General features: G+C 35.4%; 1 protein-coding gene across 1 annotated transcript; it reads left to right on the top strand.

Moving 5' to 3' along the window:
- Positions 1-12,170: 12,170 nt before the first annotated feature.
- On the top strand, positions 12,171-13,251 carry LOC137719678 (uncharacterized). Its single transcript, XM_068458725.2, has one exon. It carries the CDS (start codon positions 12,452-12,454, stop codon positions 12,989-12,991), a length of 540 nt encoding a protein of 179 aa, XP_068314826.2. The 5' UTR covers positions 12,171-12,451; the 3' UTR covers positions 12,992-13,251.
- Positions 13,252-14,920: the final 1,669 nt, after the last annotated feature.

Raw genomic sequence — 14,920 nt, 5'->3', positions numbered from 1 at the left:
TCAATTTGTCACAATAAACGAAGGAAAATGAAGGAAAAAGAAACATGTCATTCCACCTGTTGCACAAAATTGACATAGTCAACTTTATTTTGTTATTTTTTAGTACATTGAATATATTTTTACATTAAGAGAATAGGAAGTTCAGTTAACTTTAAACCCTAAACTTCATTTCGTTTTTTATTGAAGGATATAAAATAGGAAAGGGATCCTCTCCGAATCCTTTCCTCCTAATCCACCAAATCAGGGAATCCATGCCATTGAAAATTGATCTAACTGCAGAAGTTATTATAACTTTTAAAGTGAGCCCTTATTTGTAGCGGTTGGATCAAATTTCAATGGCACGAATTTCCTAATTTGATGAATTAAGAGGAAAGGATCCGGAGAAGATCCCTTTTCTTACTGCTCATTTAGTTTGGAGTACTCGATCGAGTACAATTATGACCAAAGAAATAACATAATTAAAAAAGGAAAGGTAGTTGTCATAAATAAATTTTGACATTTGATTATAGAAATAATCATTTTTTTAGTAACAACTTCATATTCACGTAATGATTACGTAATAAAAATACAACACTAATTTAATGACGACGTAATAAACACTTATTATTTGTACAACAAAATATTAGAATATGTTTATTGTGACTAATTGCAAAAAGGTAAAAGCAAGATTATGACAACAAATTAACAATTAGGGTACATTATAGTTTGGATTTTCAAGTTTTTGTACAATTACAATCTCATATTTTATTTTTAAAATATTACAATATCATTCATCAATCAGAAAATCTGTCAACTAAACAATTAAGTGATCACATAGTAGATGTGGGTTCCTTTTTGGCTGATGTGGACACCACCATGTGAATACAAAATTAAAAACTATATATTTTAATTATTTAAAACATTTAATAAATAATTAGAACAAGTTGTCAATCAACCTCCACCTAGGAATGGGCAAAATATCTATACGTATACATAACAGAAGTTACCCGTCCATTTAAAACTCATCGTTATGGTTATAAGTAATCGTTTAAACAAATAAATGATTATGAGTATAACCGGTTACCCATGAAATTTAAATTAATGGTTATGGATATTACCTGTGGTTATAAATGGGCATCTATTTAACCATTTATTTTAATAGATGTTAAAAAAATAAAAAATAAAAATAAAAAACCCTAAAATTATTCTACCACTCTCAGACTCCAGCCACTCATCTTTCCCTCCTCCCTGCCCTCTCTCAACTCCAACTCTCTTTCTCATCTCCGGCAAAAAGGTTGGTTTGTTCCCCATTTTAAGTAATCGATGATGGTGGCACCTGAAACCTGCATCCACGACGAAGTTTCACGGCAGTCTCCTCTCTAACTTCACTATTGGCTCTATAATTTTCATTTAAATTATGTATGTGTATATCTATGTGTGTGTGTCTTCCTAATATACTATTTTAGCCTTTTTTTAATTTTTATTATTGTCTAGATTCAAACTCTACTTCTCGTGTTGAAGGTTCCTCATTCGGTGATGATACTGATATGAATGTGGTAAAAATTAATTTTTTTTTTTTGGAGTTATTGGTGATTAATTGGGAATTCAATTTATACATTTCTTTTGTAGGCTTTTTTTGCTGACAACAAATTGATGAGACTTGGTGATTAATCGTGCTAAAAGCATTAGAATGTTTGAAAGTTTAGTTTTGAAATATTTTAAAGCTTTGAATCATCTAGTATTCAAGATAATGATTACCTTGAGTTTTTAGAAGCTTTACCTTATAATCGTATGGAGTTTGGTTTATTTTACTCTCAGTCTAGATGTTATAATTGAAGACTTGCTTAGACTTGCTTGTGTGTAGGAGAAAATATGTTGAAAATGCATGAATTTTCTTTCCAATATGCTTGCTCAAGTAATGAGAAGTGTTTTGTTAATTAGTAAACAAATCAATTCTTAGAAAATATATTATATTATCTTCATTGGTAACAGATAAAAATATCATCCGTAAATTTTAATTATTGGAATCGTATTAGGACTTAAAAGATTGAAATACGGAAATGCAAGTTAAATGTACCTATAACGGTGTTCAATTATTAGAAAAAGAAAATTATGACAAATTTCTTTTTTAATTTTCAAGTTGTTAAAAAAAATGTGAAGATGGGTAAAAAAAAAAGAAGGTAAATGGGTAAAAAAGGGGTAAACGAGATTGCAATTGCAGTTAAATGAGTACGCGGTTATGCGTATGGTTGACCGTTTATAAACAGTTATGTGTATGGGTATAATCGTTTATGCAATTACCGAATAGGTAAATGGTCATGCAGATAAGAGACTTAAACAATTACGGATAAATAACTGCAGTTATCCACCTGCCATAATCGTTACCCATCCCTACCCCACCCTTACCCCATCCCCCCTCCTCCAGCATCACTCGGCCTAGGGGTAGAATCGCAATCGATTCAGATCTCCTGCAATTTGTCATGTCTCCAAAACTCATAGTACCGCTGAAGCAGGGCCAACCCTAAGAATTTGGGGGCCTTAGGCGAGCCTTCGAAGTGGGACTCTAAAGTTCTCTAATCCTTGGTTCTTTGTACATTGATATGTATAAAAAAGAATTCGTTAAATACACAAAAAATTCTATTTCCACATCAAGCATCATTAAAAATCATATCAAAAGAAGATAAATATACAACATTACTTAAACATTACACGGCTCACTTTTTAGACGCCAATGTATTAAATGTTTGCAGTCAAGAGTCTAAGATTGAGAGTGAAGAACAATAAAACTTGATTGACGAGTATAATAAATTCAACAATGCCAATTGTTTCTCTTATTTTTTTTTTCCCTAAAAAATTAACATCGCACTAACGAATCAAATATTAAAATAATCCATTGAATAAAAAAATATTGAAAAGAAAAATATAAATTCAAAGTTTTGATTACCTTAAATTACAATCTTCAAGACCATTTGATTATTGGTTTAAACATTCGATAGAAATGGAGAGATTGAGAAGGTGGAAATAAAAAAAAAAAAGATTGCAAGGGGACTTGAGTTTTATAACTTTATATGCATTTGGATAGATGAATTAGGAGTAAATTTGAAAAAGAAAAATCTAGTGACTAAAACTGGCAGCTTCATATTTCGAACTCAACACCCTAAAGAAAAAGGAAGCCAAACATTTTCACTGCACTAACAAATGAATTATGATATTTCTTACCTTTTTTTTTTTTTTTTTTTTTTTTTTTTTTTTTTTTGTATTTATGTATTAATTACAAGATATTAAAAAAATTTGGGGGCCCTTCCGAAGTGGGTGTGACAACCCGTTCCAAATTTTACGTTTTTATTTTATTTTAAAAGCGTGAATTTACGAAAATGCCCTAGAGAGAAAGATTTTGACTTACGTTGACCATCGTCTAGAGAGACGTATGACTTATTCTTTTAACATATTCTCGTAGTACTCGTTGGTGTGAACGCATAGGCGAAAGCCGTTTGCGAGTCCGGATTATAACGGTATAGTTATGTACGTTTTAAAATGGTTATTGAAAGCTTAGTTATAAGGTCAAGGAACCAATTAGAATTAGAGGGAGAGGGTGAGACCCAATCAAAAAAGAAAAAAAAAATAAAAAAATGGGAAAGCTTCATGTGCACCCGTGCCCAACCCTGTCTGACCACCCATTTTCCAAGGTCGATTCCGGCCAACTCCAATGGAGTTTTTTGACGCCACCATCACCATCTTGAAGCTCTCATTCCGCTCTACAAAACTCACCCAAGAACCACCTTGATTAACCATGGTATATGGCAGTTGGAGGCCACGAAAGTCGACGAAAATCAACAGTGCTCCGGCCACTCTTTTCAATTTTTCGGCAAATCGGCAAAGCGATGGCCGATGCCACCATTGGGCATTGTAGCCCATCATCCCAGGAGCAAAATCCAACCAACCTTGACCCCGTTGGACCACTGTAGAAGACGAATCGACACCGGGAAGTTTTAGGCACCCGCTGGCTTTGTGGTAGGTATGAAAGTTGCTCCACTCACTGAGATCTTCATTTCTATGAAGTTTGAATTTTTTTGGAAATAGTTGGATTTTCTGGCGAGTCTGGGTAGCCCACAGCCACCCACGGTGACGCGTACGGCGGCGCGTGGCCAGTGGGCCGCCAATACTATTTTTAGGCTATGTCGAATGTATTGAATTTAGTTTTGATATTTGAATGACGTAGGGTGATCATTGGAACCTAAATTCGTTACGATACGTTACTTGATAAAAATATGAATCGATGATCCGACCGTTGGATCGTCACCAAAATTGGATACATTATAATACATAATATTTAAAGATCATAGGAATTTATGGATCTAGAATCTGATGTACGGATCTTCCCGAATTGGATTTGTAAGTTAGTAAAATAAATGTTCACGGCCACTTGTTTTGGGCAATTGGTAGAGATTCGACCGTTGGATCGTAATGATATTTTAATATGTTATTTTAGAAGCATATTGTGGATCTGTGGGAGTTGTGGATTAGAAATCTGATATACGGATCTTTCGAGTCGAGTTATACAGGGTGTAGACCTTACCGTTGATCTTTGATCGACGGTTGACTTGTGGTCAATGGGTCTCGAACAATTTTAGAATGTCCTTGAAGATGTGTTTTACGTGAATTACGTATTCTATTGATAAGAGTTCTGAGATGTGATTTGATAATTGGTCACAGGCGCCAATCATTCGGGACGCCTCGATGCGTGCGCTCGCATAATTGGTCATTAGCGCACACATAGAGGCGTCCCAAATGATTGGCGCCAGGAATCATAGCGTGGACTCCAGGTGAGTGGATCTTTTCCTTTTATTGTACATATTATTGATAGTTCCATCAACACTTTTAAATTGATTAGGTATATTACCTTTATATAATTATTATGAATGCTTGAAGTATTAATATGAACTACGAATAGTTTGATCCCTATTTAGGGTACGTAGGCAGTCTAACGAGACGTTAGATGCAGCCATAATATATTTGAGACAAAAGCCTTATTTGGGAAATTGAGTAATGCTCAGGAAATTGGTAAAGACAAGTTTTAGTTTTGCGAATTAGTTAGTTAAATTAGTGTTAATTGGGTTTGTCACGGATAATTATCTCTGAAAATAAGTAGTTCGGGAGTAGGGCGTTATTGATTGTACATTTTACATCGTATTGTATATAATTGAAAATGCTACGACATGGTTGAGTATTAGATTGCATCATGGTATTTCCATATGTATATTACTTGCACATAATTATTGGGAATGCTTTCAAGTGCAAAGGTAAACGCAGGACACCCATGTAAGTTCAAGTGAGTTTATGGTATTAGTTGAATCGATGAAGTTATAGCATGACTACATTTATGTGTCAGGTAACTCCGATACTGTCGTACTGGTTGCCATGAGTTGTACATGTTATATTGAGATGCATTGAGAACTCATAAACCTGCACCCCGGTGTTAGTGCTCCCGCCTGTGGCCAGGGCACAGTCCTTCACGTGATGTTCACCTCTCGTACCTTACGCTCACCTTGGACTTAAGGTAGGTGCACAGGCTTGTCGTACAAACCACTGTAGGTGGTTCCGACTCTTAGGTGACCCACGATTATTCGCCCAGTCTTCATGTGATTGTAGCACTTGAGCGTACTTATTTACACTCAGTCCTGTTGTACAGACCACTAGAGGTGGTTCCGATTCGTGTGCATGGATGTTTGATGAGCTATAGATTAAGTCGTATAGGTCACTATAGGTGACTCCCGACTTGTATGCTAGTATTGATTGATGAGATATGGATACCTGCACCCCGATGTTAGTGCTACCGCCCGTGGCCAGGGTACAGTTCTTCACGTGATGTTCACCTCACGCACTTTACGCTCACCTTGGACTCAAGGTAGGTGCATATGCCTGTCGTACAGACCACTATAAGTGGTTCTGACTTGTAGGTGACCCGCGATTATTCGCACAATCTTCACATGATCGTAGCACTTGAGCGTACTTATTTACACCCAGTCCTGTCGTACAGACCACTAGAGGTGGTTCCGACTCGTGTGCAGGGATGATTGATAAGATATGGATAAGTCGTACAGGTCACTAGAGGTGACTCCTGACTTATATGCTAGATTGATTGATGAGATATGAGTACAGTCGTACGGGTCACGTTAGGTGATTCCGGCTGATGTATCATTTTATATTGATTAAGTTCATTTGGCCTACTTGTTAATGCATTGTAAAGTCTATGGACATGGCACACCCGTGGTTTTGGCCATTTTTGAGCATGGGTGGATATATAGATATATATGTGTGTGTGTGAGCTTCGGGACTACGAAAGGATGTCAACGATTTAAAGTATACAAATAAATTATTAAATCGATAATGTCCAAAAGTGATCTTCAGGTAAATAATTTTGGATTAATTATCAGATTAATGGACTGTAGGTCATTTTTAATTAATTCAATAGATTAGGACCAAATGAGGTCAATCATGGAAACAAAAAATAATAATAACATTCGGGTTAAAATTATTTAAAATGCCAAAAATTAGCATTGGAGTTAAAAAACCATAGCCCAAAAGGGTTTGGGCTTGGTTGCCGTGAGTAGGGCAAAGCCCTAGAGGCTATTGGGTCTCAGGTTTGGCTGCAAAAACAACCCATATGTAGCTATAGGCCACGGGCCAAGGTTGGTGAGCCCAACAGCAGTAGTTGCTAGCGTTTGGGCCAAGGAATTGGACACGGGTGCAAGCCCAGCTAAAAAACTGGCTGCGGGTTTGGTCTGGGAAGCCTAGCGGAAGCTGGGTTCGGGTCAGGGTGAGCTTAACCCTGCAAACAAGTTTGTGGGAAGTGGGTTGGGGCGCATGGCACAGCCCAGTGGACTATGAATTGCTACAGGTAGGCCAAATCATGGGACAACGGGCCAAGAAGGCTGTCGACTTTCTTGGTTGGGCTAAGGGCCTTCAGGCCCTATTCAGCTTATTAGGCTCAAGGCCTAGGGTCTCTGGATCACCACAGCAAGCCCAAAGGCTTTTGCCGTGTGATCCAAGGGTGTCAAAAACGACATTATGATGTGCGCAATTGTGCCTTTATTTATAGTAGTAGGATAGGTAATCAACTCCTAATAGGTAATCAACTCCTAATAGGAATATAAGATATATTCTTAGATTCACTAGGATTTACACAATCACATCCCTATTCTAAATATAATTGCAACAATTCTAATAGTTAATTAAGATTATTTCAAGGAAAGAGATCCTCTCCGAATCTCTTCCACCAAGGCCACTAGATCAAGTGATCCGGACCTTTGAAATTTTATCCAACGGTCCACCTGTTTTGATCGTTTAAAGCTTTAATAATTTTTTATCGTTGGTTGAAATTTTAAAGGTCCAAATCACTTGATTAGATAACCTTGATAGAAGAGATCCAAACAAAGGATCTCTTTTCTTATTTCAAATCAGACCTGGTGGAAGAGATCTGGATGGAGGATCTCTTTCCTTATTTCAATGCCCTATCGTCAGTGCTTACACAAACTAAATAACTTTTTTTATAATAAGATCCATAGAAGATTTGCGTGGTTGCAATTGGGTGGACGGGACCTGTTTGATGCCTAAAATAATGAGTTGGAAGCCTTTTCTAGGTAGAGTACATGAAAAAGATTGTAGTGCGCGTCATATTCAGAAGAAATTGGTGGTTGTCAGATGTCACACTGTATTGGGCAGCCTCAAAATAATTGACAATTAAGAGATTATATTTATACGCTTTAAATTATTACTTTCATATTTATTTAATTTTTTTATTTTTTTTATCAAGTATTACTGTGTAGTGTATAAAAAATTATTAGAAAAAAAGGAAAGTTTTAATGAAAGTCCACGGTACTGTTCATTTTAACGAAAAACTATATTTTTACACTAAAAAGTCAATCCTGGTACTATTCACTTTACTTTTTATTTTGTCGTTATCATTAAAACTCAAAGTTTTCAAGCCATTTTCATTAGTTTTCCTAAAATAAAAAGATGTGGAAAAAATAATTTAGGATCTGTGATTTAACGATATTTTTTTATGACTTTTTAACCAAAATAGTTCATGAGATTTGCATAATACATCATTTTGGTCATTGAGATTGAAAATCAATAGAAATGGTCCCTGAAATTGTCCACCATCCATTATTTTGGTCATTCTGTTAAAAACTCTGTTAAGTATCTCAGAGCTCTTGGCCGGAAGTTTGGACAAATTTCAAAGCTTTGTAACTCAATCGTTTCTTAACCAAATTCAACCCATAATATATCAAAATGAAGATAGGAAAGTGGAGAAAAATATTATACCATTTGGAAGCCCAATGGTTGTCGAAGATGGCCATAAAATAGCCTGAAATATGACTAGTCTGCGGGAAAACTGGAAAACTCGTCGGAAACTGGGTAAATTTTAAACGTTCATAACTTGTTCAATACTCAACGAAATCGAGTGATTTAAAAACCAAAATCATACTTCTCAACGAGAATAATATAATGGTACTTTTCTCGATGGCTAACTTGCTGTAGTTTGGCCGGAAAACGGCTCGAAAGTGGCTCACTCAATGACCAAGATAGCCATTTCAAGCCGTTTTACGACCAAAACACAGTGATTTAGCATTCGAGAAAGGTACTATTCTCTTCGTCTCGTCGAGAAGTATGATTTTTGTTTTTGAATCACTCAATTTCGTCGAGTATTGAAGAAGTTATGAACGTTTAAGGTTTAACCAGTTTCTGGTGAGTTTTCCAATTTTCCCGCGGACCAGTCACTTTTCAGGCTATGTTTTGGCTATCTTCAGCAACTATTGGGCTCCAAATGGATATAATCTTGTTCTACACTTTCCTATCTTCATTTTGATATATTAAGTGTTGAATTTGGTTAAGAAATGATTGAGTTATGAAGCTTTGAAAATTGCCCAAACTTTCGGCCAAGAGTTTCAGGACACTTAACGGAATTTTTAACGGAATGACCAAAATAATGGATGGTGGACAATCTCAGGGACCAAAGTGATGTATTATGCAAATCTCAAGGATCATTTTGGATAAAAAGCCTTCTATTTTTTATTTGTAAGTGAAAAATTTGAAGTGAAAAATTTATGGACGACAAGTTCTAAGCTAATATTTCATTCATCTCTTAATATAAATATTATTATACAAAAAATAATAAAACAAGTGTTATGATAAGTAGTTATGCTTTAAGTTAAAAGGTGTCTCATGCTCTATTGAATATCACATTAATGTATTGGGCAGAGTTCTGTGTATGCATTGATAAACAATAGGATATATTGTAATTTATATATGAATATGGCTACAAGGGTTATGTTAAGGACATTTCTTTTGTATATGTCATTCTTTCTGTATGTGTAAAAACTCATTCCCCCTTATGAGAGGACGTAATATTATTTTATTATAAAAAGTATGAGTGCGTAACTAGTCTTAATGTTAAAAATTATGTAGGAATAAGATCGATTTGTGGTTCTATATGTTAGTTAACTAGGTTCAATGAACAGTAGGTTCATTAACTCTTCTACATAGATTCATTAACTCTTCTATATTATATTCATTGTATGATAGAATAACTAGTGTGTATTTATAATTAATCCTTATCCTTGTATTTACTATATATTGTACATTTTGAATATTGCAGTTGAGCCAAATATATTTTTCTACATGGTATATAGAGTAGGTTGTGAAACCTAGCTCTATTTTCTTTTTTTTTCTTTCTTGTTGTGTTCCCTTAACATGGGGACCAATGATGCAGACTTATAAACTAGAGTCATGGCTGTCTATTTCGTTCACAGTTGTACTCGGAATAACGACAACAACGGCCATCCTTCAAAGAATCAAATCAATGTTGTGACCCTAACTTTTCATGACCTACATGTCGTTATGTCAAATTTATCTGATGCCCAATATCAAAAAATTTTGTCCATACTTTGTAAGAACCCTGGCCCTTTGTCTTCCGCACCACAAGCCAATGCTACCCCTGCTGACTACAATTACCTTGACGGGCAATATTTTGTTAAATTCAAATATACAATGAAGGATGTTTTGTGTGTGCCTAGTTTTAAAGTCAATCTTTTATCTGTTGGTAAAATTATTGATGGATTGAATTATTCTCACTTTTTTTTCACACTTGGTGTATTTTGCAAGACTTGGCTTCGAGGACGACGATTGTGTTGGAGCAATATTAGAAATATGAAAATAACACAAGAATTCTAATGATAATAATCATAAAGAAAATAACAAGATCAATAGTATACAAATTAATATAAACAACTAGAGATAAAGTTAGAAAAACACAAACTTGGAGATTGAGACTTGCATGAATGCCTCCCAAAGATAGAATTTCGCCCCTACTTTTATGCTTGTAGTTTGGTAGGCGTGCATCTCTCAGGATTCAACAATCTATAATCCGAAGTCAAAACACTTTAATCTTCGGACTCTGGCGAACTTTATATATTCCATACTCTCAAGACACGACTCGGAATTTGACACACAAGGCATGAGAGAAAAAAGTGGGGAAACTCTATTTCTCAAGAGTAAAAATTAACTCTAATTTTCTATATTAATGATGATGGTTTCATGAGTTTATATAGCACCCAAATACTTTTTGTTAAAGAGATGTTACTTTTCATCCATAAGTAGACATCAATTAATAAGGGAATGCACCTAAATAACATAACCTTTCTAAGAAATATGGTTAACACTATTTTTCATTCAGTTATTAAAATTATATATTACAATATTTTATATTATAATATATAATTTCCAACAGATTGGTGTTACGAAGCACCATGGTGACCTTTATTACCTTGTTCCACTGGCCTCCACCACCATTGCCCTTTCCCAAAAACCTGCCTTCATCTCCCCATCACCTCACCTGAACTTTGGCACGGGCGCCTAAGTCACTCTTTTTCTTCCCGTCTTCAACTATTAGCTAGCACTTTTTTAAATTGTTCTTACGATTCGGGTCATGTTTGTGAAGTTTGTCTATTGGCGAAACAAACTTGTCGATTTTTTGGTACTAGCTTTATTTCAATGTTGAGTCTTTTTTTCTTTTGCTCTGTGATGTTTGGGGCTTATTATTTTTAGGTAACTTTAATGAAAAGCTCCCAGTACTGTTCATTTTAACGAAAAATCATATTTTTACACTAAAAAATCAATCCTAGTACTATTCACTTTACCTTTTATTTTGTCCTTATCGTTAAAACTCAAAGTTTTCAAGCCCTTTTCATTAGTTTTCCTTTATTTTTATCCATTGTTGATGATTTTTCTCTATTTACTTGGGTCTTTCTTATGCGCCATAAACATGAATCACAAAAAACCTTGCAAGATTGTTTTTACTTACGCTGAAACGCAATTCCAAACAAAAGTCCAACAAATACAATTGATGATGGGGGGAGAAATTTATCTCTGCGTGAGGTTTCTTTGCCACTTATGGTGTCGTTTGCCAATGCACTTGTTTCTACACACCGCAACAAAATGGTGTTGTACAAAGAAAACATAGCCATCTTCTTCAGGTAGCTAGAAGCCTTCGTTTTCGATCCAAGCACCAGTTAAATTTTTTTTTTTTTGGGGTGGGGGGGTTGGGGTGGTACCTTACAAATTGTAGCCCCTACATCCTTACTCCACAAACAATCTCCTTTTGAGGGTCTCTACAAAAAGCCACCTTCCTACCACCACATTCGCATTTTTGGTTATCTCGCTTATGTTACTATTTTTTTTTGTTTTTTTTTAAATCACAGCAATACCAAACTTATCCTATGTTAGTTTGTAATATCACCATAATATTAAATTTCCTCCTCCATTAATAATAGTTATTTATTTTAATTTTTTAGAAAAGTTAGATTGTATTATCCATCATAATAAAAAAGCAATAGTAAGAGTAAATCAAAATGGATATTTTACCATCACAATCATGGATGCCTAATTGTCCTTTATTTTTAGTGTTGCCTGTTAGTCAAAGATAGAACAAACTTATAGTTGCACGTGTATTAATTAGAAGGGTCCTTCATGTATAGTACATTGGCGGCTTGGTCCACATTTCACCACCTTCATATGCAAAAAATTATCAAAAACCCACAGAGATCGAAGAGAGACAATAATGGTGGAACACAACTAAATTATTTTTTCCCAAAGGAGCACAATTAAATTTGCTGAATTGTATACATAATGGTCAAATACATTGATTTGACCAATTTGTAAATTATGCAATCGTCGTCACAGCCGACGGCTCAAGCCAAAAATATCATTGAATTTCTTTGCTTCCTTTTCTTCTTCTTCTCCTCCTCCATCTTCCCTTCCCCAATAGCTTCACTTCCAGGTCGTCGCCCTTCTTTACTTATTTCCCATCTATATATAGTGCTTCTAAATTTTTCATAACACGAAAAAACCAAACCCCAAAAATAATCTCTTTAAATCCTCCTCATAAACGCCAGAAGTTTCAAACTTACTCCCAATGGAATCTTATTCCTCTTCCTCTTCAGCCTCCTACACCGCCACGAAGGGTTCAATTTCAAACTCAAAGCAGCTTCCCTATCACCAGTCATCACTCCACTCGGTTCGAAAATCTTCGTCGAAGCCATGGAAGAAGCCTGCGGTTGCACCAGTCCCACCAACCCCACCAAGAATCTACAAAGTTGACCCCATTAACTTCAGGGAGCTTGTCCAGAGCCTCACATGCGCGCCGGAGTTTATGGAGACTCGGTCTCTCCAGAGAGTAGCGCCGTCTCCGATCGATATCCGTGTGTCTTCTGTACCAAATCATGTCCCTTCTTCTTCACCAAAAATTAGCTCACCATTTTCGGTTATGTACAAGGACTTGTCGGATACTTTGGAGCTGAGTCCGATGCCTCTCCATAAGAAGGTGCATGATAGCACGGTGGACTCGAGCTATCTGAGACTGAATTTGCAGACCCCATCTTCCCATCATTGGTTTTCTTTCCCTCTGCTCAGCCCAGGGACTTTGTCCAGTATCGAACAAGGCGCAGTTCTTTAAAACTAATCACAAATGTTATGTTTATGTGAGCCCAATTTCTTAAAATTGTGGCCTTTTTTATAATTGTTAAATCCTAATTTTGTTTTAAGTTTTAGCATTCTACTTTATTATGAACACAGCTATAGGCTGTATGTTGTAATGTAAGTAGCAATGCATAGAATCGTTGTACACAAGTTTGACTGCAATATGTGAATGTGAAGTTATGAATCAATGAAATAACGCCAGAAAGTGATGTCTTAATCACCCTAAATATTACAATATTGGGAGATCGGGTCTTCACATAGTCTTTCTACTGCATATTGATAATAACAGTGGCCAGACATTTACCAACAAAATCAGGTGGCTGAAAAAGAGAATGAGGTTGGTAGAAGTAATCATCTACACAAATTGGTCGTATCACTTTCGACTCGTATTTTTGCGATGAGGCTTAATATCATAACTTTAGAGAGGGGGCGCCCTTTACAAAATGGGTCAAACACCGATACTACCATAACTTAACCATCTACTAACTCAGTAGGTGTGGCGTTAAGGTTTTGATGCAATTAAAAGTGAAATTACTCAATATAAATTATATTTTATTTTGTAGGTTTTTTATGTGGGACATTTTATGTTCTTAAAATTAGTAACACTTGAATTGTGACCACGAACGAAAAATTCCAAGTGAAGTCCTGAGTTAGGGACAACCACAAACCAGAAGTTTGAAGTCTCAAGTTAGGACACCCAAATCAAATAATTAAGGGTCATTGATGTGGTATTGTCTTCAAGTGTGACCGACTAATGAGTGGCCTTAGTTAGGTGGCTTGCTGAAGCATATATCCTATATAGAAAGCTTCATGAGGTTAAATTACCTTAATAATGAATGATTTCACTATTAATTGCACTGAGACTTCTGTATAAAACCTCACACCTATTGAATTACAAAAGTGGTAAAGTTGGAAACATCATAGATGTGGATTAATGATGGTCCATTGAACCATCTTTGAAACTTTTAACAAATTATATAATTATATATGTATGTGATATGGTGGTTACATGGGTCATGGTCACGAGGTAATAGAGGTTTCTCTTTCGTAGTTCGGACTAGTAGGTAGTTTTGCTTTTTACCCATTGGATTGACAAATAAGGAAAAAAAAATATTATTTTCTTAATTCTTTTTTGTCTCTTCTTTCCATATTACTGAGTAGTCCGGATTATTAAAGAAAAATTGCTAAGTTTGAAACAAAAGAGTTGGGAAATATTTTCTTAGACTAAAACATGACATCTCTCTCAAAATAAATATTTCTTGGATCTACTAACCGAATATGGTGTGTTTGATTGTAAATCTATTGACTTATATATAATGACTCTCATAGCAAGTTAGACTTATATATAATGAGGGATACTAGACTTGTGGAAAGATTGATTTATTTTTCTGTCTCTATGCAACATGACAATTTATGCGATTAGTGTAGTGAATCAGTTTATACATGCTATTGCTCTCAATGAAACTAGTAGAAAGCATTGACCCAAATGTTGATGTCCTTGGAGTCTATCCCTGGTAAAATATTGATGTTTTCTAATCGTTCAGACGTATACACGTGATGCAATATCAATTACTCACAGGCGTTCCACTTCTGGGTGTACATTTCCTTGAGTTACCTTGGATGGAAACTTGGTTGCTGGATATTGGATTAACTAAGAAAGCGATAGTTTGCATTGTGATAATAAGGTTGTAATTGATATTGCAATTAATCTGATTCAACATGATTGCACGAAAGATGTTGAGGTTGATTGACATTTCTTCGAAGAGAAGTTAAAAGCTGGACTGTTTTCTTTTGTGAAGACATGACACCAAGTGGATGATGTACTTACTAAGGCAGTCACAAGTAGTGTTTTACAACTCGCTTCAGAAATTGGGTGTGCGTGATAATTTTGCAGCTAGTTAAGGAA

Source organism: Pyrus communis, chromosome 15 (genome assembly GCF_041283825.1).
Source record: "Pyrus communis isolate YQ-2024b chromosome 15, ASM4128382v1, whole genome shotgun sequence".
Classification (NCBI taxonomy): domain Eukaryota; kingdom Viridiplantae; phylum Streptophyta; class Magnoliopsida; order Rosales; family Rosaceae; genus Pyrus; species Pyrus communis.
The sequence above is the reverse complement of the archived record's forward strand: the minus strand, read 5'-3'. Positions and strand labels throughout refer to the sequence as shown.

Bases quoted from the DNA above. Each gene is read 5' to 3' on its own strand.
- LOC137719678 (XM_068458725.2), top strand. From the start codon at position 12,452: ATGGAATCTTATTCCTCTTCCTCTTCAGCCTCCTACACCGCCACGAAG.